The sequence below is a fragment of the Sciurus carolinensis genome, unplaced genomic scaffold (genome assembly GCF_902686445.1).
Source record: "Sciurus carolinensis unplaced genomic scaffold, mSciCar1.2, whole genome shotgun sequence".
Taxonomy (NCBI): domain Eukaryota; kingdom Metazoa; phylum Chordata; class Mammalia; order Rodentia; family Sciuridae; genus Sciurus; species Sciurus carolinensis.
Genome location: NW_025920439.1, coordinates 67,147 through 91,895, shown reverse-complemented (window position 1 = coordinate 91,895; position 24,749 = coordinate 67,147). Strand labels below are relative to the sequence as shown.

The 24,749-nt window shown below is 51.0% G+C and overlaps 1 protein-coding gene across 1 annotated transcript; it reads left to right on the top strand.

The window, feature by feature from the left end:
• Positions 1–5,785: 5,785 nt before the first annotated feature.
• On the top strand, positions 5,786–11,849 carry LOC124975733 (probable RNA-binding protein 19). The gene is made up of 6 exons (XM_047538309.1): positions 5,786–5,870; positions 6,747–6,818; positions 7,673–7,876; positions 9,369–9,499; positions 11,500–11,610; positions 11,775–11,849. Exons 1-6 carry the CDS (start codon positions 5,786–5,788, stop codon positions 11,847–11,849), a joined length of 678 nt encoding a protein of 225 aa, XP_047394265.1.
• Positions 11,850–24,749: the final 12,900 nt, after the last annotated feature.

The following is a 24,749-nucleotide window of genomic DNA, read 5'->3' as shown; positions in this document are numbered from 1 at the left end:
AAGGTGATAGCATTCTAGTTTTGTATGTTCTTACAAATTCTCCAGACTACACCATTTTTCAATTTTACCAGTGATGAAGTAAATTCCTTTTGATCCACATCCTCACCAGGATTTGTTGTTGTCAATGTTTTGTATTCTTGTCATCCTAGTAGGTATGTACTATATGGTCATTTTAAATTGTCATTCCATAATGGCATGTGATATTGAACATCTCTTGATATGCTTAGTTGCCATTGTGCAGCTTTGGTGATGCATGTGTCCAGATCCTTAGAACATTTTTAAATTTTCTTATTGTTGAATTTTAAGACAGATTTGTATGTTTTGGATATCAGACCTTCATATTATATATGTTCTACACATAGATATTCAGCAGTTGTAGATGGACATAATAAATTTATTTATTTATTTTTAGGTGGTGCTGAGGAATGAACCCAGTGCCTTACACATACAGGGCAAGCGCTCTACCACTGAACTATAGCCCCAGCCCAGTGATGAGATGTTTGAATCTACAAATCCAAGAATCTCAACAAACTGTGGGTAGCAAAGCACAAAGAACAACAAAACACATTATAACCCAGTTGGTGAAAGACAAAGAAAATTTCTCCAGATTCCTTTTGTCTTTGTGCAGTGTCTCTGTTTCAAATGCAACTACTCAAAGTATAGAAGCTGAACTGTGTAAGGTTTATGCTTGTTGCTAGAAATAGCCTGATGGATTAGACACAGGGTTCACTTTAGTGTAATCTAAACTTTCTTATTCTAGCTAAATGATGACAATATAGCTGATAAAACATAGTTTTGATTTAAGTAAATAATGAAGATTTTGCAGCAAAGATATAAGTAATGAACATTTATTTTTTTATAAGTATATCAACATAAAGCTTATGGCAAAGGAAATTTTGCTGTTCTTTTATATATTGCAGATTGATGTATGATGTGTAGCTCCATTCAAAAATGTGAACTGCATTATAAAAAGCTAAAAAAATTAAATCAGGGTGATCACAAAATAGTTCTATACATATATACACAGATCTTTTAAATCCTATAAAATATATATTCTTCATAATTGGAAGGAAGTTTAGTTATGGTTTTTCTTCAATCAGAAGAAAAAGGGAAATTATTTAACCCTCCTTGTCTGAATAAAAAGTCGGCTGCTCAGGTAATCAGAAAAGGCAAACCCTGCCTTTGTGTAATTACTGGAAGAATATAAGGCAGAATAAATCATTTTTAATGTTATCTGTGTAAAATACACAGATGAGCTATTTATATGAACACTTCTACTACTGCCCCTAAATAAGAACTTAGGTTATTATGTAAAATTCAACCTATTGTTAGGCTAAAATGAACTATCACAAACATATCATATTGCAAGTAGTCATTACCTCTGGAAATTCTTTCCTTTATGATAAAATTAATTATAGCATTATTACATTTATTTAAAAGGACTACATTTTATGTGTCTGACAAAATTCAGGTAACTCTGGAGGAACCAGTTATTCTTTTCATTTAATAACAATATTGTAAAATTATTTTGCTCTACTATTTTTATTTCTTAAATTTTATAAAGAAATCATTGAGCCATTTAATATATAACTCACCCTCATGGTCCTGTATTTAATAAATTAGTAAATTTTGCATTTATAGGCTTCACTCATCCCTCTTATTTCTCTAAAATCTTCTTACAGTTTTTACAATTATGGTTTTGAAAAGGTCTTCAAGTGTTACAGATAATGAGAGCTAACATATATTGAGCAATATTCCTGCCAGAGACTGTGCTAACAATGTAAAGTGATATTTTATAGTGGTTATTTGCATTTTCCTGAAAATTAGTGACACAGATCCCCTTTACATGTATCCATTGGACATGTTTATGTCTTCTTTTGGCAAATGTCTGTTCAGCTCCTTATCCCATTTTTAAGTCAGGTATTTGTTTTTCTACTATTGAGTTATAAATCTAGATGATGCTATCTGATTGTTACCCCCAAATTTCATTTCTAGTGCCAATTTGAGGAGTATTGTCGCCCTGTTTCCTTCTATGGGTTTTACAGTTTGGGCTCTTACATTTATGAGGAATTTTATCCATTTCAAATTGATTTTTGTGTATAATATGACACATAGGTCCAATTTCTTTCTTTTGAATGTAGATATCCAGTTTTCCCCAACATCTTTGATGGAATAGACAATCCTTTTTCTGTTGTGTCCTGGCTGAATATTAGTTGGCATTATGTGTTTTGGTTTGATTCTGGGTTATTTATTCTGTTCTACTAGTTTATGTGTCTTATGTTGGTGATAGTACATATAATATTTTTTAGACTATTATAATCCACAGTGTAATTTTTAAATCAGGAAGTATAGTGCATCCATCTTGTTTTTCTTTCTCAGAATGTTTTGGTCATTCAGGGTCTTAAGTGGTTTCATAGATATTTTAGGATCTGTGAAAAATTTCACTGATATTTTTATATATATTGTATTGCATCTGTATATTGCTTTGTGTGGGATGAATATTTCAACAATGAACAGTTTAGATCAGAAGAATAGAGGTTTATAATGTTTTAATACACAATGCATAAATTACAGGTTAGATATAAAATATGCCATAGAAACAAAACAATATGCACACATATTTGGAGGCACTCCTGCATGTTTTGCCATGTAGCACAGGTTTGGAATACAATTTTCAGTTGTATCTGTATTTCATGTTTTCCCTTACTCATATTTAAAGAGAAAGATTTTGCTTTAATACCAAGGGGTTTTTCTGTTCCTTGGTAACCCATTTTTCCTAATATAAATTGTTAAACTCATTAATTAATTGTGATGAGCCTTTGAGTCACAAATATTAGTTAACTTATTAATTTCTGTCAGATATACTGCTATATTAGCAGGACTGACAAGCATTTATAAAGAATTCCTTGAGAAGATAATCAGGTACTCTAAGCTACATTGGACACTAAGATTTTGGAATTACTTTCATGTAAGAAAGCTTTTTTTAAATTTTGGAGTAGTTTAGACAGATTCTTGCAAATATAGTGCAAAAAATTCACATAACTCACACACTGTGTTCTCTATTTTAAACAATTTATGCTAGTACAACACTTTTGGCTTCACAAATAAATCAGTATTGACTTAGTAGAAACTTCATTAAGATTTTCTTAGTTCTTAATTAAATATTCTTTTGATGTTCCAGTATCCTATTCAGGATACCTTTTGGTATGGCTTAGTCTATTTCTTAATGCTATAACAGGGCATCTGAGACTGAGTGATTTATAAAGAAAAGTGATTTATTCAGCTCACAGTCCTGGAGGCTGACAATTTAAGAACAGGTAGCAATAACTGCTCAGCTGCAAAGATGATATTGTGAAAGGGGAATCAAGAAAAAGCCAGGGAAGTCAAACTTACTTTAAAACAACTCACTCCATGGTAAAAACTTTAATCCTAAGAGAGAAACAATCCTTTCATGAAGCTCTATCCCCATGATCAATACCTGGCTCCACCTGCCAATACCACCACATGCTGGAATTACATTTTGATGGGGGCAAATCATCTCCAAACAATGTCAACACATTTTATTATTGTATCTCCTTAGGTATCTCTTTTCTTTGATAATTCCTCGGATTTTTTTTCTTGTTTTTGAAGACTGAATATTTTAGAAATACTGGTCAGGAATTCCATAGAATGGTCCTTTGGAGGTTTTCTGCAACTAGATTGGGATTATGACTTTTCAGAAGACCACACACTTAAAATGTTGTTTTCTCTGTAGCATGTTGAGGGTACATGCTATAACTGCTGAGTTTTAATTGCTGTCGTAACCTTAGTTGTGTGCCTGGAGTAGTGTTTATTAGAGTCCCACACTGGAAATTTAATTTGCATTCCTTTGTTCTCTATGGTAACTCGTTAGAAGTGTGTAGCTATGATGAGGTCACAATTAAGTAAGAAGAAAATATTTACTATTGTGAAGCAAATTAATATGTCCATTATCTTACATTATCACATATTTTGTTTGTGTTTGTGTGACAAGAGCAACTAAAATGTGTTAATTTAGCAGGAATTACAAACACAGTACAGTTTTATTGCCTACAGTCCTCATGTTGTATGTCTTTAGAGGACTGAGACGTCTGAAACCGGGATTGCCAAATAAACATTTCTTTCTCTTCCTCCTTGATGTTTTCCTGCCAGGTCTTTTGATCAGAGCAATGGAAATATGACTAAACACACACACACACACACACACACACACACACACACACATATTTATGCAATAAGTTTATATAGGATAATAACTCAAAAATAATGATCATAATAATGAAAAATTTTAAATGGCAATAACATGAACAATTTACAAAGAAAATATGTGAATCACAGATACAAAAAATGTACTCAATATTATTCTGTGCAAAAATGCAAATCAAAACTACAATAAATGTCATCACTTGCCAAGTTCATGGAGACGGTAGAGCTCTCAAATACTAGTAGTGTGAATGAGAAGGGATACAACCATTTTGGAAATGTTGACAATTTTCTCACAGATCACAAAGAAATCTACATCATTTAGCTGAGATATTTTCCCTGTAAGAAAAAAAAATCAAATCTTACGTGTATGCAAAGCTTTGTACAGGAATATTCACAGCAATTTTATTTGTAATTATAATAAAAGACTAGAATCTATCCAAATATTCCCAAAAGTGAATTATATAACAGATTGTCAATCAATAAGAACAGAAAAGCAAAGCTCCATTTCTAGGAAAGGCGTGTATCCCGTGATTCTCAGAAGGGAATGATCCACTCCCATGGGACACCTGGCGATGTCCAGAGGAACACTTGGTTGTCACCTCTGAAGGGGCTGCTGCTGGCATCTAGTGGGCAGAGACCTGGCATGCTGCCAGATGCCCTGCTGCACACAGGACAGCCCCCACAACAAAGAATCATCAAGCCCAAAATGTCACCAGTGCCTGGGTTAACTCACAGGGCACATTAAAACGGGGGAACATGAGGTGTCACATGAAGAACACAGTGACAGGGGACCCCAGGGTGCTGTGGCAAGTGGTAAAAGCCAGGTGTGGAACAGCAGGTAGATTCATCCCCAGAGACACCTGACTGCATGTGGTGCAGGTGCTGGCTGTCCCACCAGACACCAGAAATGAGGCCTGACTTCTGGAGAGAATCTGATAATCAGGAAATTGGCAGCAGCAGTGTGAAAACCCTACTCTGCTGAACTTCTTCATTTGTTTGGAATGCTTTTTAGTTTCATCTGGTGGCTGGCATCACAGGCTACTCAGGGTGGGTGCCTCTGAGCACCCAGTGCCCAGATTAACACTGGTTTCACTGCTTTTATTTTGCAGAAGGAGCCAGGAAAGGAGAGCTGGCCCTTGGAATTAGAAGTAGGTTTTCTGATTTGCAATTTTCAACATTTCCATGATCTCATACCCTGCCTGTTCATGAATTTTTTGAAATATCTGTTTAGGTTATACACACATCCAGAGAAGGGAATGGTTAAGAACATGGGACTCTCCTTACAACGTGAAGTGTCATGGACAGATATCTATGCTGTAAAGTGATGTGAGAAAAGCTAGATTTGACCCCAAGTATAAAAGAAGAAAGAGAAAAGAAACCTCAAAAACGTCATCTTTGATCTCTATTTTCCAAGTCTTCTATTTATGATGAAAGACGAGTGTAACTGAAAGCAGAACTGTAATTGCCCTGTTTTCTTTTCTGATTCAGTACTTTGTCCCTCCTCTCTTTATTGGGCAGCACTTTTCTTGTTGCACTGATCAGGGGCCAAACTTCTCCTTGAATGTCATGGAATATTATGGAATTCCTGGCGCCCCTGAAACCAGTGGCTATTCGGATAGTGAGGAACATGCATGGGAACAAGACGGGTGAGGTCTGGGAGCTGGACCGAGTCAGGGAGGCCAGCACAGGGAAGGGCATGTCTCCTCTCCTGGTGGCAGTCCTCACTCTACCCTGGTCAGGACATGGCTCTGATGGCCTCCTTCCTGCCTCTGGCAGCCTGGTGGACAGTGTCAGAATCTTCACCTCTTTTTGCCCAGCCTCCACTCTTCTGGCAGGTTCCCCCATCTGTTTAGATAGAGGCCAGCAGTTCTGGGTTTGCTGGGCTGAGTTCATGGTGGCAGAAGATGGTGGGGTAGACAGGGTGCTGCTGTGAGGCTCCATGGGTAGAGGCCTCATGAGGCTGAGGCTGAGGAGGCCTCCCGTGATCAGGAAAGACCCCCCACCTGCTGGAACTGTGTGAGTTGTGGCTTCTGTTGCTCCCCAGGAGTGGTGCTGGTGGGCTGCGCTTTACTCTGAGCATGCGTGGTGCTGCCCCTGGGTGTCCTCTCTGGCAGTGAGCCTCCACCCCTGGCCTTGGAGCCCTAGATCTGGCTGCCCAGAGGCTGGGGGCATGGCTGGAGGTAAGTTGGTGCTGGGAGGGTGGTCACAGAGTCCAGCCCTCCAGTGCTATGCTGGGTCATGGGGCCTTGGTGAGCATTTCTCCTTTGCAGAACCTGGTCAGGGAAGGGCTAAGACCGAGAGGGAGGCAGGAAGGCCCTTGCTTCTGACTCCTGGCATCTGGCGCCTTCGCCTGCCATGCCAGGCTGGTGCAGAGGGCTCCTCAAAAGGGAGTTTGGCCTGTTGTGGAGGGAGGCAGGTGTTCTTTGGAGGCTTCCAGCCTCTGCCTCAAGCTGGATGCAGCATCCCCAGTGACTCCTAGCATCTGCAGCTCCTTCAGTTACCTTTGTCCTTGTCCCCCTCAGGGTATGTCTTTGTGGATTTCAGCAGTGAAGAGGGAGTGAAGAAAGCCCTGAAGTGTGACAGGGTGTACATGGGTAAGGGGGCCCTGGCAGGGGCCCTCGGGCTCCTTGTTCCTTTGTGGGCTCCTTCATGTATGTCTGTGCCGACCCTTCCCTCCCACCTGACACTGCGGGCACTGAAGGTACAGCAGCAAACAGAGGGGCTGTGGAGAGGCAGGCAGTGCCAGAGCCCATGAGTGGGCATATGGCCCTGGCAGTACGGGGCAGTCAAGGCAGTGGCTAGAGTTGGGGTTGGAGGAGGCAGGTCTCCAACAAGGTGACTGCTGGGCCTCCTGGAGCAGGCTCTGGCCTCTGGCAGGTTTGGTGGGGGTGCAGCAAGGGCACCTTCTCTGAGCTGGGACATGGTCCTCCACCCTCTCTGGCACGAATGGCAATTGGACCCAGCCACGGACTCCTGGGGATGCATTGTGTCAGGGTAGACTGGGGTCCCTGGGAGTACTGCTGGCAGGTCAAGGGAAGGTATCCATCAAGCTCTGGTGGTGTGGGCGGAAGCAGGCCATCCCTGCAGCCTCCTTACACATGCAGGGTGGTTTTTACAACCTGCTCACCAGCAGATGATTGTTCAGGGTCAGGCTGTCACATGAGACCTTTCCCAAGGCAGAGCCGCCAGCAGTGTCAGAGTAGGCTCAGAGTTCAGAGGACCTGTCACTTGACCTGGAACAGTGGGAGCAGGCTCCAAGGGCTGAGGCCATACTGGCAGACTGGGCAAGGCCCCAGGGCCTCAGGCTGTTGCCCTGTTACAGAGTTTGCTGCCAGATCCATCGCCTTTCCCAGCTGGAGCATCTGGCATCCTGCAGCCAGGGCCTGGGTCCCCAGCCAGGTGTCTCAAGTCCCAGGCTCCCCAGAGCCCTGACCCTCTCCTCCTGCAGGTGGATGCTACATCAAGGTGTTCAGGGAGAAGCATGTGCCCACAGCCAAGGGGACCCTGCAGAACAGTGTGCAACCCTGGCAAGGCCGGACACTCCAGAAAGATGAGGAGGAGGAGGACCTGGCTGACTCTGGGAGACTCTTTGTGCACAACCTGCTCTACACCAGCACCGAGGAGAACCTGAAGGGGCTCTTCTCTCCCTACGGTAGGACTCCGCTGCTGGCCGCGTGTGTAGGCCCCTGCTGTGCCCAGCTCCAACTTGGCTGGGTTGGCCCCGTCTGCCTCCCACTCGCTCTTGACCTTGGGCAGTGGCTCCAGCTGGTCTCCTCATCTGAAAATGGCTTGCTGTCCCCACTGCAGATCCAGTGGCATCTTTTGCTTTCTGAACTTGAACTTGGATTTCTTTTTTTTTTTTTTAATGGTGCTGGGGATTGAACCCAGGGTCACTCTGCCACCAAGCTACATCCCAAATTTTTTTTATTTTTTAATTCGAGACTGTCTTGGTAAGTCCACAAGGCTGGCCTTGATCATTCTACCTCAGCCTCCCAAGTTGCTGGGACCACAGGCACACCCAGTATGTCCCACAGAACTTGATTCCTTAACTCTCACCATCCAAATGCAGAGCAAGAGCGATGGAGGCATTTTCCTGAGATTCTTTGGCTTCTGGTGTTGGAATTCAGCAGCTGCCCAGCCCTCCCCACCCACCATGCTCCTGCCTTGGAGTGCTTTTCTTTCTCAAGTTTTCCCAAGCAAACCGAGCTTCTGAGAAGAGGCAACAGCCAGGGCTGTCTTTAGTTTTGTTGCTGTTTCTTCTTGGGCTGGGAACTTGCAGGCCTGTACTTGAGCTTGGTCACAGGGGCCGTTTGTCGAGGGGAGGAAGGTGGGCTCACAGTGCAGGTGAATCTGTGCCGTGGAGATGCTACTGGTGCCCTTATCTCCTGGGAGGCTGGCCTGGGTGTGGAGGATCAGCGAGGCTGTGTGAGTGTGGCTTGGGCCAAGGACAGCTCAGAGGTCCCAAGTGGAACCTGCTTGCAGGCCAGGTGATGGGACCTGAAGGTCTGTCCATGCTGTCCTGCTCCCCAGGTCCTCACATGGGCTGGTGCCCTGGCCACATGGCAGTGCTGGGTGAGGGGCTTGACCATAGACTGCAGGTATCCATTTGGAATGTGGTCACACCAGGTGTTCAGAGTGGAACCACTGCAGACAGTGTCCTCTGAGAGGGACAGCATTACGAACACTTACATGGCACTAACTGCAGCAGGCCCTGGGTAGTGACTGCACACTAACTCTTGGACCCTCAAGACCACTGTGTGTGGGGCGACTTGTGCCATTCACAGGCAAGAGGAGGAGGCCTGTGTGGGCAAGGCCACTGCCCAGGACAGGCTGTGCTCAGCAGGCCATGGAGCCAGGTGCATTGCCCAGGACAGGCCCTGCTCAGCAGGCCATGGAGCCAGGTGCATCCCGGCACCTTCCTCCTTGCTTCTCTTAGGGTGGGTGCGAGGGGACTGGGAAATGACACCCTTGACCTGGAGGTGGGCCTCATGGCTGGCAGTTGCCGTCCTTTCCTCAGGCTGAGTGGACATGGCCAGTGCACAGCAGCTGTTCTGTGTTCATGTGGCCGACCCTTAGTGCCTGGCACTTTTACTCGAGCTTGGGCCCAAATCCAACCCAGGTGACTGACGCTCTCCTGTTCTCAGGTCCCCTGTCAGAGCTCCACTACCCCATCAAGAGCATGACCAAGGAACCCAAGGACTTTAACTTTGTCACCTTCACGTTCCCTGAGCACACGGTGAAGGTCTGCGCAGCAGTGGATGGGCAGGTGTTCCAGGTGAGGTTGATCATGGGACCGCTGGGGTCACCGAGCCTGGTGATGGAGGAGGGACGGCCCTGTGGAATGCAGGGAGCTCTGCTCTTCAGGGTCACCTTGCAATGTGCCCAGGCCACCTCCCCTCCAGTGCACCTTCATTCACAGTGTATGGGCCTTGTGGGCTCCAGGTTAGACCTGGCCCACCCATGGCCACTCATGTTCTCCCTGTGCAGGGCCTGGGTGTGCAGTGTGAGGGGCCATGGGGTGTCACAGAGAGGCACCTTTCCCTTGGCATGGCTGTGTCAGGGGACCCCACCACCAGCTGGACCAAGAGTAGCCATGTGTCTACTCCATCTGCCATCCCTGTCCTCCTGCAAGTCTGGCCCTCTGTACAACTTGTTTAAGACAGGAGGCCACACTAGACAGGAGGCCCCACTGGAGTGCAGGGCTGGAGGGTGGGAGGGCAGCTTGCCCACTTCCTCTCCTGTCCCCACAGGGCAAGATGCTGCATGGGCTGCCATCCACCATCAGGAAGGAAGCTAGTGAGGATACCGACACCCCCGGCTCATCCTAGAAGAAGAAGAAGGTGTCCAAGGACAAAGCCAGCAGCTCCAGGTCCTCGCCAGCCCCGCCCAGGCTCTGCTGCCCTCTCCACCTTTCCAGGCTGCCTGGTCCCTTTTGCTCTATAGCTTGAGGTTCATCCTCACCTCCGAGCCTGCTTCCCCACTGCATAGGGGAGAGTAGTGCTGAGTTCACTTATGCTTTGAGGTATCGCGTCTGCTACAGGTGGATGGTTGCCACCTGCTGGGACCTGTACAGGCCAGCTGCTGCACTGCCAGAGGTTGGATCTGTCAGTCCTGCTGCCTGTGGGTGGGGAGCCTACCCAGGACAGGTGAGCTGGCGGGATGACTAGGAAGGTGGGGAGGCTTAAGACAGGTTATGTGTCTGTGGGAGAGCACCCGTAGGTCCCAGCGTGGCCTGTCCTGCTCTGCCCCTGCCCTCAGCTCCCACGACTGGAACACGCTGTTCATGGGGCCAATGCCATTGCACAGAAGTACAGTGGCACCAAGAGCCAAGTGTTGTGAGTGGCCCGTGACCTGCGAGCTTCATGTCCACAGATCCTCTTGGCGAATCTGTCCAGGGATGGACCCCTGCAGAGTTCTTTCTGGGCAAAACCAGGAGCACGTTTCAACCATGTGGTGAGGGACGTCCCTTGATTCTGCCCGTTGGTTGCTTTCTCCATGGTCCTCTGCCCTTCCTCAAGACACCAGAGGCCAGCCTGTCTGTGGAGGTGGACAGCAAGCTCCTGTATAAGTGAATGACCTTTTGGCCATGTTTTTAAAAGATACAGGAAAATTAATACTAACAGATGCCTTTTTCAGGTAATGCATCTGAGGGATTGTCACTTTGCTGTGCCACAGGGTGTAGTCACAGGATGTTTCTCCTTCCTCGTTCCCACCCAGGCTGCTGTGTTCCATGTGTAGCAGGATGTGGGTTTGAAAAAACCATGCCTCAGTTGCCCAGTGGCTCATGGCTGCCATGCTGGGCAGTGCAGCTTGGCCTGAGTTGGAGGGAGGGACAAGGGACAGTCGCAGTGGCTCTGGTGCTGCGAGTGCCCGAGCACCAGGGCTTCACAGTGCTGGGACAGGGTCCTGCCTTCTAGAGCCTTCTGGTGCCTTCTTAAACCTCCTAGTGGAGACATGTGGAGAGAGAAGAGCCTGGGTTGGTGGGGAGGTGACAGAGGAAAGACTGCTTGGAGTGAGGGGTTGGGGTCAGGGTCAGCCCTGCAGAAGCCCCCAGGTGCTGGAAGAGGAGCCACAGACCTGACCACTGTGGAGAAAGGAAGAGCTGGAGCGGGTGCGGGGACTTGTGGCTGGAGATGGTGGCAGAGGAGGTCAGGCAGGTGTGGCTGGATGAGGGGCACCGCTGAACCCACTTCCACTGGGTCTTCTCAGCTGCTTTGTGAAAAGAGCAGATTGGATCCACCTGATGGTCGCTGGTCTCCTTTCCCCCTCCCTCAGAAGAGCAAGGGCAGCGTGGCTGTCCGTGTGGCCCTTGGGGAGACCCAGCTGGTCCAAGAGGTGTGGCACTTCCTCCTCCACAATGTGTTCAACCTGGACTCCTTCAGCCAGGTGGGTCCCCACTGCGATCCCCATGGGCTCTGATGGTCCCGACTGATGGCTGCTGCAGAGCTGGGGATGGGGCTCCAGGGAGGCTGGGGGTGTGTCGACAGGCCCAGTGGTGCCTGGAACCAAAACCTGAGGACTCACTGCTCTGCTGCCCCTCACAATGACAGGCTGCACCTGGTGCTTCTTCCTCCATGCCTGTGGTGGCTGGTGGCCTGCAGTTCCACACTGAGATGCCAATCTGATCAGTGGAACAGCGGCTGGGACACCTAGGAGGTCCAGCAGGCTGGTCATTCACTGTCATGGTCTGCACAACTCAGTGGGGGACTGGGGGCTGACCCTCAGCAGAACTGCCCAGTTGTGGAGCCAGCAGGTGGCCTGCTGGAGAGAGTGGCACCTCCTGGGTCTGCTTTCCAGGTGCTGGCCCCTGGGACCCAGAGAGTGCTGGTATCAGACTGAATCCCTGCTGCCATCTCTCACGAGTCCCGTCCGCTCCATAGACTGCAGCAGAGTGAAGCGAGACCATGATTCTGGCCAAGAACCTCCCCGCAGGCACCCTGGCAGCTGAGTTGCGGGAGACCTTTGGCCACTTCAGGAGCCTGTGCCGAGTGCTGCTGCCCAAGCGTGGCGTCACTGCCATCTTGGAGTTCCTGGAGCCCCTGGAGGTGCACAGGGTCTTCTAACACCTCACCTCCTCCAAGGTAGGGCTGCCCCAGGGGAGAGGGAGCTAGCATGTGGAGGGCCCTCAGCCTGAGCTCTGCCCTTCCACAGCACACCTGCAGAAAGCACCCGACTCCGCCTCTGCTTTCCCTGGCTTCATTTCCTTCCTTAACTTGAGCCTTCACTGTCTGCTTCTCTGTTGTCATGTACCCGTGATAAACTAAATCAGTTCTCTGCACGGGGCTGTTTAAGATTAGCTATAGCCATGGCACATTGGCTTAGACCAACAGAAAGTCACCTGCGGCAGAGCTGGCAGGCAGGTGTCCAAGTCCAGTTTGTGGCCAGCACATCTGAGGGCTCTGGGGAGGACCTGTCCTTGTCTCTGCCACCATTGGGCTCCTGGTGTCCCTAGGCTCCTTGAATCACTACCATCCCACTCCTGTCTGTGCCCCATCTTTGGGCCTTCTTGGTCCCAAATCTCCTCCTGGGTTTACAGCCTGCAAACTGGGAGCAGACACTGAGGTGCCACTGGCAGGGTAGCCACTCTGTTGTCCAATGGCAGGTGATAGTAACCAGGCCTGTGGATGAATATTGGATGTTTTTCTTAACAGCTCAACACAGTGCAGGAGAGTGTGTCTGTGACTATGTGTGTCCATGTGGTTTTACTCCAGGTTGCAGGAGGGATGTGGGGGCAGGGCAGCTCCGTCACTGGCCCAGGCTGCATGGGTGGTACACAGCAGAGCCCGGTGGTACAGGCCCCTGTGGTCAGCAGATCTCTAAAGACTGCCATGACCTCTTCTCATAGCATTTCAAAATCTGGGCACTCCAGGGACAGGGATGTCATTGTGGGTGTGAAGGGTTAGGGTGTGGACATCTTTGGAACTAGATGGCCTGTGCTGTTGGGAAAAGGCTGGGCACACGGGAACACAGCTTTCATTTCCAGCCAGCTGCTTTTCCCAGTGCACCTTCCTGGGCGGGGCTGAGAGTGGCTGACCTGCCCAGGGAGGGACCGTTCCTGAGCACAGTTGCTGAGGTGCCCACTCACCCAGCCTGCTCAGCTCAGCTCGGCTCTCACTAAACCCAAACACCCCAGGCTGTGCCTGTGACCACCTGACCAGGCTCCTGGGCCGGGGTTCAGTGGAGTTGACTCTTCCTTGCCAAGGGCCCTGGGCTGTCCAGGGTGTCTCTGGGAGGCTCCCACTCCTGGAACCCTGGCAGGCCCCTGGGACAGAGCGGGGAAGGTGATCAGTCTTTGCCAGAGGTCTCTGAGCAAGAAGGAGGTGTGCGCTTTCTGGCCAGTTAACCAGCTCCTGCCTGGCACAAAAGCCTCATGCCGTTGAGTTAGGTTGCCAAGATTGAAAAGTGGGTTTTCACATGTAAAGTTGGGTTCTCCCCTTCTTTTCAAAACTATGAACTTCTGGCCATACTGAGTTGGCCTCCCCAGGGGGCAGAAGCTGGCTATTGCTGATGAGAAGCTACCCCTTGCACTGGCCATGAACCTTCTGGGCACCATCATCTCCACTCCTCTCTCCTCTATAAGTTTTTGTCAGTCTTCCAGGAACCTGTCTTGCCTTCCTTAAACCACTTGGCATCTAGTGTTGGGATGCTGGAATGTTCCCGAGGCCACCCGTTTGTGTTTGTGATGTGATCTCTGTGGTTGGGCATGAGGCCAGGTAGCCAAAGCACCCAGTTGAGGTCCTGGCACATGGCAGGAGATCTGCTGCCCCTTCTTTCCTTGGTCTTCAACCTCTGAGATGCAGGATGACCAGAAGTCCCAGAGGGTCTTCCTGCTGACAGTATTGACTTTCACTTTGATTGAAATTCTCTTCCAGGACCTGGAGTCTGAGCTGCTGTGTCTTTAGTAGGCTGTTTCCTCCTCTCTCCTTTGAAAGTGGGTTTCTGTGTGTCAATGGCCACACCTGGAGTCCCTTACTGGGTCTGTTGGTTGTTTTTTGGTGGGGAGGAGCCTGCAAGGAGGTTTCCTCCTTGTGTCCTGGGGTCCAGGAAGCTGGAGGACTCGAGGTGTCCTTTGGGCCCTGGGAGGGATCCAGCTTGGTCACTAGCTGTTTCTGTGAGACTTGAAAATCTTGTTCAGCGGCTAAGTGGTTGACACCTAATCAGGACTGGAAAGCTTCAGGCCACAAGTGAGAGGCAGTGAACAGGGCCCCCAGAGCTTGGCGTGACTGTGCAGGACAGGTCTGAGCACCCGGAAGCCCCCTTAGGCCCCACACAGGTGGGAGCTGTTGGAGGGAAGCATGCTGGGGAGAAGCCCATGGGCTCCTCTTCAGCCACGGGACCTCGGGAGCTTCTGCCAGCCTGGTGGTCAGGGCTGCAGTCTGGGGCAGGGCTGCCACCTGCTGAGCACCAAGGTGGGTTGGGGTGAGGAATCCCCGCCCTGGGGCTATACCCCTGGGGCTGCGGGATAGCTGTTGAGCCTTTCCTGGGGAAGGGGCTTGTCCCCACACCCGGCTCTCGGGATGTGGAGAAACTGGGGAGATTGAGCCAAACTGAGCACGTTTCCCTAAAGTAGGGTTTCTCCAACAGTCCTAAGACTGAGGTGTCCACCACCCTCACCAGGGCAGACACCCATACTAGGCACTGGCCAATGGCCGGTGGCCCTGCCCCTTCTGCCCCATGTGCCCGTGGGCACTGCCACTAATTTGCAAGGCCACATTCACCCTCCCTCTCCCTGGAACCTGTTCTTTCAGGGGGTGAGGTGCAGGGGTGGTGGTGACAGGTACTGGTGCAGCCACCTGAGTCTGCTGCTACGGATGCAGCCAAGGCCCCTGCCCACTGTTCTCATGGCTGTGTGCGCATGTGCACTTTCTGGACTCAAACAGACCAACAGAACCACATACCACCCTCCTCGTCTTCACCTTCAGCTCCCCAGGTCCATCAGTGCCCTTCAGCATTCCTCAGCACATCATTTCAGTGGTGACCTACCATCCCAGTCTCCGGTGGCCTTGCTGGTCTGTCTGTGACTCTGTCTGGTGGTTTTTCCCAGTTTCCACTTTTACAAAATACTATGACTTCCTCTTGTATAGATAAAAGCACTTTGACACACGTGCATGTTCAAGGGGTATTTGAAATCCATATTCAAGGGGTTTTAGAATGCTCTAAGTTATCCCATTCTGTAATTTTTGCAAAACTCTTAAGATGCATTTCAGTTTGAAAGTTCACTAAGTGATGTTTTTTAAGGAAAAATAACATTTTGCTTAGGTTCATGGTGCAAGAACACAGTTTCCATAATTTATTTTGAAGTTAAAATGAGTGTGGCCTAGTCCTATCTGGGGCTTGTAGGTTTGGATCTCTGTCATATTCTCTTTAAAACAGAGGAGGATCTGGGTGCAGTGGCACATGTCTGGAATCCCAGCAGCTCAGGAGGCTGAGGCAGGATGATCTTGAGTTCAAAGCCAGCCTCAGCAAAAGGGAGATGCTAAGCAACTCAGCGAGACCTGGTCTCTAAATAAAATACAAAATAGGGCTTGGGATGTGGCTTAGTGTGTAAGTGCCCCTGGGTTCGATACCCAGTACAAAAAAAAAAAAATACAACAGGGGCAGACTGTGGGATTTTGTCTCTTCCTGGCTCTCTCGCTGCTGACACCTGCAGTCCTTCCTGACTGTGCCATGGAGGCAGAGCCCCTTGGTACACTGTTCTGTGCTTTAGGCCCTGGCTTTGGTGGGTAGATGTTACTTAATGGTGTTGTTTGTTTTGATGGGGTTAGTGGCTGATGGTGAGACCCCAGAAGGTGGGAAGCCAGCAGGGGAAGGAGCAGAGGCTTCCACAGCCAAGGGCAGAAGAGGAGGAGGAGGAGGAGGAAGATGTGAGCCTTCCAGGATGCACTCTGTTTATTAAAAATCCCAGCTTCAGCACCACAGAGGAGACGACGCTGAGGGAAGTGAGTATCTACCAGAAATGGGAGACGCTCCAGTCTGTGATGCGGGCAGTGCATCTGCTCTGGGTCCAGCCTGGCTCAAGTGGTGGACAGCCTGCCCTGCTACACACCACCCCTGCTGTTGGTGGGGGAGGTGTTCCATGTTCCAAGCACACTTGAAAACAGTTCCCCAACTGCTTCTGTGGTGAGTGACCCAGAAGTCAATGCCACCACTGTGCGTGGCCTGATGGAGCCTGCAGGAGACTCATGAGTGAGGGTGTCCTCACCTGGCATGTCTGGATGGAGTGAGTCTGCACCTGCGGGAGGAGAGCAGGAGGTTCAGGGTAGGGAGCTCCAGGCAGGGGATTGGCAGATGCCCAGTGAGCATGGCAGCCCATGGGGTGGAGGGCCAGGATGGGTGAGGGGTCCCTCCTGCTCAGAGAATGGGATCTGTGAGCTCCCTGCCTCCCCAAACAGGACTTGCTAGCAGAGGTGCTGCTTTTGGTGAATCGAGCATGGCACAGAACATATGCTCACCAGATTTCCTGCTTAATGGATGAGTGACACAGCTCACAGTCCTGAACTTGTCCTGGAAGGGAGATGGTCAGAGGATGGAAATCTCTGATTCCCCTTCCTTTCAAAAGGTCTCCTGAGCTCTAAAATTTTATGGAGTGTTCAAGAGAAGAGGCAGTGTCCACTGAACCCGCCTCTGTGCCGTGACAGTCCCTAGGTAGGAGGACAGCCACAGAAGTGGAAAGGCCCAGACCCAAGCAGACAGCATGGCCAGGGGCTCTGGAGCACCTGGTGAAGCACTGATACCACGTGACTTGGTTTTAGAGGCACACCCTAGCAGTGTCTCAAAGGCAGGTGGCTCTGAGCCTGTCAGGCCAGCTCTGGTCCTGTGTTGTCCTTGTCACTCTTGGCATGGTGTGGGACATCACTATTGGATCAGCATTTCCTAGAATTGCACAAACGGCAGCTCAAGGGTGTCCTCAGGATTAAAGGCCCTGGAGCTGGAAGGTTCAGCCAGGACTATCTATTTCATCTGGGAGATGGAGCTTCAGAGAGGTTGCCTCACTGTCCTGAGCTCACACAGCCCATTAGAACACTATGGGGAAGCACCCCCAGATCACAGGACCCCTGTCCCAGCACCTGAGTGTAGAGCCATGATCAGGGGTCAGTCCTCACGGGCCTGGATTCTGGCCTCACTCCTTGCTAATGGGCAAGCCCTGCTGCCTTTCTTTGCCTCGGTTTCTCTGGCTGTCACAGAGGCATGAGTGTAACTTTCCCATTGGGTTGTTTAGAAGGTTACACTAGGACGAGTGAGATCCTCCAGGTAGAGGGTCCCATGCCTGAAGCAGGAGTCTGCCACCAGACTCACCAGGTTCTCACCAGGTGTGAGAACCTCTGCTCCTCCTGCTGCCTGTCGCTCACTTGGTAGACAGTACCTGCCTGTCTTTGGTACTGAAGACAGGGCCAGAGCCAGAGCCACATGGAGTGTGCCTTAGCTGGGCTCTAAAGGGAGACTGGAAAAGGGAGGGGAAACCTAGAGTGTGACTTAAATTATTTTGGTTTTAAGCACAGAAGGCAGTGAGGTGGTCAGGCCTGGCCTCACTAGACTCCATGCCCCTGAACTGACACCGCCTTCTGGGGTCTGCGACTGACCTCTCAGATATTCCAAGGCCTAGTTCTTCCTTCTGTAAGTGGAGGAAGAAAGCAGCCCAGCTGTCATTTTGAGAGGCCTGGGGGACTGTTCAGGTTACTTGGAATAGGCCATCGCTCACCCCTCCGAATGACCCAGGATCTCCTTAGGCAGACGTGGGAGGACAGCTTCGCAGGCTACACAGTGGCTCAGAGCCTGGCTCAGCAGCCCAGGCCCAGGTCCAGCATGTCCAGCTTTGTGACCCAAACTGCCAGCTCCCTGGCCCTCGGCTGCCCATCTGAGGGCGTCTCTGGGTCAGTAGGTGGGTGGATGGTGTGGGGCCTGGCACAGGCCCATGCACAGTGAGCAGCCTTCTAGGGTCAGCTCTGCATGCCTCCTGATACCTGTGCCCGTGGTTGGACCCACGGTGACTAGAGAGACTCCCGCACAGGTGGCAGATGCTCCCAGATGTTGGGGGCTGCATCATCCTCTCTTCTCCAACTGTTTTCCAATGTGGGCACTGTGAGGAGCTGCTCCATCTCCAAGAAGAGCAGAACAGGTAACCCATGGAAATCTTGGCTGGAAGGAAGTGGTTCCAGAAGAAATCATACCTTCAGCCAGGGAGGGCAGCCAGGCTTGTCTGAAACAGCCCCTCCTCTCTCCTGGAGACTCCTGCTGTGCAGTCAAAGAGGCCCACGAGTCCTGGACTGTGAGCCTTGCAGGCTGTCACGTGGTCCTGGAGCTGTGCACCTAGTGGGCGGGCAGGGTACCTTCAGCACCCAGGGGCTCCCTCCTCCCCACTCCTTCCAGACACAGCAATAAAGACTGATTGTGGGCTTTCCTGCTTCAGTTCCAAGGGAAATGACCCACACATAGAACTTCTAGATCATTCCATCATGTCATTAATCTGCACCTCCCTGGCCATTAGATAGTGGGGAGGCAGAGACCACCTGGCCTCTACCTTCAGCCCTGGGTCTTGTTCTGATGCTCCTGGCCTCCCCTCATTCATGCCCTGGTTCCCTGCAGAACATGTGCAAGGACATGTCCTTTGTCCTTTATCACAGCCATGCACCCCGTGCAGCAGCCCTTTGATTCACGGACATGGTGGGGTGCAGCATGAGTCAAGAGTGACCACTGCTCATTCCCTCCCTAACTGGCCTGGACCACCAGCAGTGAGTGCCAGAGATGTGGTCCCTATCCCCAGGCACCTGCGGTAGCTGGAGGACACGTGAGCTGGTGGCTTCCGCACCTTCAGCCAGGAAGGTTGTGACAGGTTCTTCAAGTCAGAGTGGGCCTAGAGGCAGGGAGGTTGAGCAGCCTGGTGGCAGAGGACAAGGCAGGGGTTGCCCTGGAAAGGGAGGCACTTTCCAGCTTAGGAAGTGGCTTTTATGCCGTTCAGGGATTTGGATTGCAGCCTGGTGGGGAACTGCCGAGGGTTTTAAGGAGATGCTTCTGTGCATGAAGTTAGAGGTCCCTTGCCTCTGTCTGCTCAGGCTGCTGTGGCAGCAGATAAACCAGGCCACAGGGACACTGCCCCTGTGGGAACCTGCCCTCACCCCTAAAAGCACTCAGCAGTGCCTTTCCACCCGTCATCAGTGTTGAAAGCATCTCTTGGGGTGTCCACTGTCCTTTGGGAGCCTGTCATCCCAGATGTTGGGGAGAGCTAGGTGGTATCTGGTCAGCTAGGTGCAGCAGGATGAGGCCACACTCAGCCTGGGGCTGGTGTGAAGGACAGCTGGGCACAGGTGGCTGTGCAGCAGCAAGTCATACTGCTAACCCTTGAGGGGCACAAGGAGAGATGGTGGGCAGAGCTCGTGCAGAACTGGCACATGGGGGGCCAGCAGAGCTGGGTTCTTGGCACCAGCATGTGCCCCTCTCCCTCTGTCCCAGGTCAGCATTTCCTGTGGGCTGATCCCACAGGCACAGAGGCTGGAAGCAAGTACTGGTCTTGGCAGAGACCAGCCTCCCAGGCAGTATGGCCCTGCAGTGTCAGAGGGTGGGTGAACTCCTCTTTCTCAGGAGTACGTTTGACACTCACATGCAGATGCCACCAGCTCACCACCCACCGTCTTCTGCCCTGAAATGAAAGCTCTCTGCTCAGAGAGCAAACTGACAGTCACCATGGGACAGGACTGCCTGCCCCCTGCAGTTTTGAGCCACATTTGGGCTGTTCACAATGTTCCCTAGTGTGCCTGGCCCTGGGTCCATCAGCCTCTGGATAGAAACACAGGTGCAGGACTCTGCACGGGAGGCAGAGGTGCAATTAGAGACCTTGTGCTTTGGGGTGCCACGTGGGACTCCCCAGCATTACCCCTTTACACACTGTCAGGAAGCAGTGCCTCTGGAGAGGCTGCTGTTGCTCTTGCCCTCTGGCCTCCTGTTGCCTTGGAGTGGCAGAGCCAGGGCACCTTCACCTCCCTGTCAGAACTTTAGACCCAAAATCCAGGAGCCAGATCCAAGGGTCAAAAATGCCCCCAGGAGGTGGGCCTGGGTGCTCATGATGCCACATGGAAGCAGGGCCATCCAGGTAGAGGCTCCTGCTGAGGACAGTGGTCAGCCCTGAGTCAGTTCCCCTTCCCTCACGAAGACAGGATCCTATTAGGAAGTTAATTATCACATCAGTCATCTGTTAATTAATAGTCAGTGAACCTCAGCAGTGGATTCACTGGGGCAACTAGTCATAAACGGCAAGCCTGGAACTGAGGCCATGTGGGGGCTGGAAAGGGAACTGGAAAGGATCCAAAGCTGAGACCTGGCTGACTGTGCTCCCACTTGCTCTTGTTTCAGGAGCGCTGCTTTCCCTGGGGTTTGGATTCGTGGAGTACTGAAAGCCAGAGCAAGCCCAGAAAGCCCTCAAGCAGCTGCAGGTAAGTGAGCTGTGAGCCAGGGTCCATGCTGGGGGTCCATCACCTCTGAAACTGGGGACAACCCCTGATCTCCCATCCTGCTGGGCCCGTCCTTGCACCAGTTTTCCAGGGGACAATGCCCAAGCAATGAAGACCCCCTCTCAGTCCTCCACAATTTCATTCACTTATTCTACCCACACGCTTGTGTCATGGGCCTAGTTTGTGACAGCGTTGTGGTAGACCTGGGGAGATGCTTTCTATTTCTGGTAGTGAGACAGGCAGTGGAGCCATGAATTAATACAAGACAAGATCATGCCTAATGCTCAGTCACATGACTTCAGAATTGGGGCTGCCTTAGGCCGGGTGGGAGCCCCTTAGGTGCAGATGGCTGAGCTGACATCTGCCCACATGAAGTCACCTGCACAGAGGCCTGGAGGGAAATCCATGGAGGAGCAGGGGCGGCATGTGCAAAGGACTTATGTCAGGTACTCGAGGGAGTTGGAGGAATAAGCCCCTGAGGGCAGCTGAGAGAACAGTGTGTGGTGGGTATCAGGGGAGGTGGAGGTGTTTAGGACCAGATTTGCAGGTCACTTAAGAGACTGGATGTCAGCCTGAAGGCTGAGCGAGACTGTCAGAGAGCTAGGAGCACATGGGGAAGGGTCTCATTTGTGCTTCAGGAGAGTTTCCAGCCCCTGTGTGGAGATGAGATGGGAGGAGGGTGGGCAAGAAACCCTCGCTGGCCAGAGAACAGTAGCGTGAGCCAGGGATAGGCAGTAAATGTGGTGGGAGGGGCTGGAGAGTATTTGAATATAGATTGAACATCCTGTGCAGATGGAGGAGACAGCCTTCCTGCTGAGCCCTAAGTCCGGGGATAAATGGGATCCTTAGCAGGAGGAGGGAGTCATCACCACAGGGAGCACATGTCCAGGGGTCTGTACCACCCCCAGGGAGCCAACCTCACTGACAGTGACCACATCTCCCTCACTGAGGCCCATGTGCCAGGCCCTGCCAGTGCAGGGAACAGGGAAGAGCACTTCCTGGTCTTTGGTTAGACACCAGAACTCCCACTGTGTCACAAGCACTGCGCGCTGTCAGCTAAGACGTGGCTTCTCAGACCTTGTGGTCATCTTCCTCTTGTACTTAGTTCAAGGTTCAGATCAACTCCTTTGCAAAGACAGCGCACTGCTCAGCCCCAGCTATGCGCACGTGCGTGTCTGTGGCCACCGAGGATTGCTTATGCAAATGTCACCTGGCTGTATTTTCTGGGAGGTTGGAGGGACTTCTGGGGTATTTCACTCAGATGCCAGCTACACCCCCAGGGACCACTGCTTTAGGGGCAGGGCAATGGGTCAGTGATTTTGGGAGCTGCAGACTAGATAACAAGCTCTCTGCAGGCCACAGAAGAATCTTCAGATGCTTTTAAACAGTGGCCAAGCCTGTGCCCTTGAACGCTGTAAAGGTCAAGGCTGCTGCAGGGTTCAGGCAGAATATGGAGGCTGGGTCTCTGTGTCCACTGGTCACTGCCTGGCTCTCACCCTGCCAACTTGGGGAATGCCCTTCTGTGCCTGGCCTCCCAACCCTCAGCATGGCCTCTGTGAGTTCGTCCTCTGTGAGCACAGCCTCTGCGAACTTGGCCTCTGTGAGAATGGCCTCTGTGAGCAAGGCCTCTGTGAGCTTGTCCTCTGTGAGCATGGCCTTTGTGAGCATGGCTTCTCTGAGAATGGCCTCTGTGAGCAAGGCCTCTGTGAGCATGGCCTCTGTGAGCACGGCCTCTGAGAGCTTGGCTTCTGTGAGGTTGAACTCTGTGAGCTTGGAATCTGTGATATCGGCCTCTGTGAGCAAGGCCTCTGTGAGTAAGGCATCTCTCTGTGAGCAAGGCCTCTGTGAGTAAGCACAGAGTGGCTCCTCTGTGAGTGGAGCCACTATGAGCAAGGCCTCTGTGAGCATGGCCTGTGTGAGAAAGCGCACTGTGAGCTCAACCTCTGTGTACACAGTCTCGGTGATCACAGCCTCTGTTAGCAGGCCCTCTGTGAGTTCAGTCCTCTGTAAGCATGGTTTCCTGTCAGCTCATGCCTCTGGGGGTGAGTCCAGCCTCTATGAGCAAGGCTTCTGTGAGCTCTGCCTCTGTGAGCAAGGGCTCTGTGATCATGGCCTCTGTGATCAAGCCCTCTTTGAGGAAGGCCTCTGTGAGCACACCCTTTATGAGTTCTGCCTCTATGAGCAAGGCCTCTGTGAGCATGGCCTATGTGAGAAAGCGCACTGTGAGCTCAACCTCTGTGTACACAGCCTCGGTGATCACAGCCTCTGTGAGCAAGGCCTCTGTGAGTTCGTCCTCTGTGAGAATGTCCTCTGTGAGCATGGCCTGTGTGAGAATGGCCTGTGTGAGAACACAGCCTCTGTGTATTAGGCATCTGTGAACTCAACCTCTGTGAGTTAAGACTCTGTGGGCATGGCCTCTGTAGGCAAGTCCTATGTGAGCAAGATCTCTGTGAGAAAGGCCTCTGCAAGCACAGCCTCTGTGAGCAAGGCCTGTATAAGACTGGCCTCTATGAGCTAGGCCTCTGTGAGAATGGTCACTGTGAGCACGGCCTCTGTGAGCAAGCCCTCTGTGAGGAAGGCCTCTGTGAACAAGGCCTCTGTGAGCACAGCCTCCTTGAGCAAATTGTCTGTGAAAAATTCCTCTGTGAGACCAGCCTCTGTGAGCAAGGCCTGTATGAACCTGGCCTCTGTGAGCTAGGCCTCTGTGAGTAAGGTCTCTCTGAGCAAGGTCTCTGTGAGTAAGGACTCCATGAGCAACTTTTGTGCGAGAAAGTCCTTTGTGATTACTGCCTCTGTGAGGAAGGCCTTTGGGAGCAAGGCCTCTGTGAACAAGGTCTCTGTGATAAAGGCCTCTGAGAGCAAGGTCCTGGTGAGCAAGGCCTCTGTGAACAAGGTCTCTGTGATAAAGGCCTCTGAGAGCAAGGTCCTGGTGAGCAAGGCCTCTGTGAGCTTGGCTTCTGTGAGAACAGCCTCTATGTGCATAGCCACTGTGAGCACAGCCTCTGTTAGCAAGCCTCTGTGAGGAAGGCCTCTGTGATCACAGCCTCTGTGAGAACAGCCTCTATGAGAACAGCCTTTGTGAGAACTGCCTCTGTGAGCATGGCTCCTGTTACCTTGGCCTCTGTGAGCCCTGCCTATGTGAGCAAGTTGTCTTGTGTTCTAAGACTTTGTGAACATGGCCTCTATGAGCACAGCATCTGTGAGCTTGGCCTCTGTGAGCCCTGCCTATGTGAGCAAGTTTCTTTTGTGCTAAGACTCTGTGACCATGGCCTCTGTGAGCACAGCATCTGTGAGCAAGATGCACCTCTGAGAGCTTGCACCTCTGAGAGCTTGGCCTCTGTGTGCAAGGTGTCTGTGAAAAAGCCTCTGCAAGCACATCCTCTGTGAGCACGGCCTGTGTGAAAAGGACCTCTGTGAGTTCGTCCTGTGAGCATGGCCTCTATGAGCTCAGACTCTATGAGCAAGGTCTCTGAAGCACAGCCTCGGTGAGCAAGGCCTCTTTCAGCAGGGTCTCTGTAACCAAGCCCTCATTGAGGAAGGCCTTTGTGAGCACAGCCTCTGTGAGAACGGCCTCTATGAGAATGGTCTTTGTGAGAACTGCCTCTGTGAGCATGGCTCCTGTAAGCTTGGCCTCAGTGAGCCCTGCCTATGTGAGCAAGTCGTCTGTGTGCTAAGACTCTGTGATCATGGCCTTTGTCAGCAATTCTTCTGAGTTCCACTTCTGTGAGAACAGCCTTTGTGAGTGAGGCCTCTGTGATCACGGCCTGTGTGAGAAAGTCCTCTGTGAACTTGGCCTCTGTGATCTTGGTCTCTGTGAGTTTGGCCTCTGTGAGAATGGCCTCTATGCCCTCAGCCATTGTGAGCACAGTCTCTGTTAGCAAGCCCTCTGTGAGGAAGGCCTCTGTGAGCACCGCCCATGTGAGCTTAGCCTCTGTGACCCAGGCTTCTAGTAGCATGGCCTCTGTGAGCTCGGCCTCTGTGAGCATGGCCTCTGTGATCTTGGCCTTTGTGAACAAGGTCTCTGTGATCACAGCCAACGTGAGCATGGCCTCTGTGATCTTGGCCTTTGTGAACAAGGTCTCT

What these genes read in the sequence shown, in the direction of transcription:
- LOC124975733 (XM_047538309.1), top strand. Translation starts at nt 5,786, where the DNA reads ATGTCATGGAATATTATGGAATTCCTGGCGCCCCTGAAACCAGTGGCT. An exon ending in GGGGCTCTTCTCTCCCTACG is followed by an intron (nt 7,877 to 9,368) that starts GTAGGACTCCGC and finishes TCCTGTTCTCAG; the next exon opens with GTCCCCTGTCAGAGCTCCAC. An exon ending in ACCTGGACTCCTTCAGCCAG is followed by an intron (nt 11,611 to 11,774) that starts GTGGGTCCCCAC and finishes TCACAATGACAG; the next exon opens with GCTGCACCTGGTGCTTCTTC.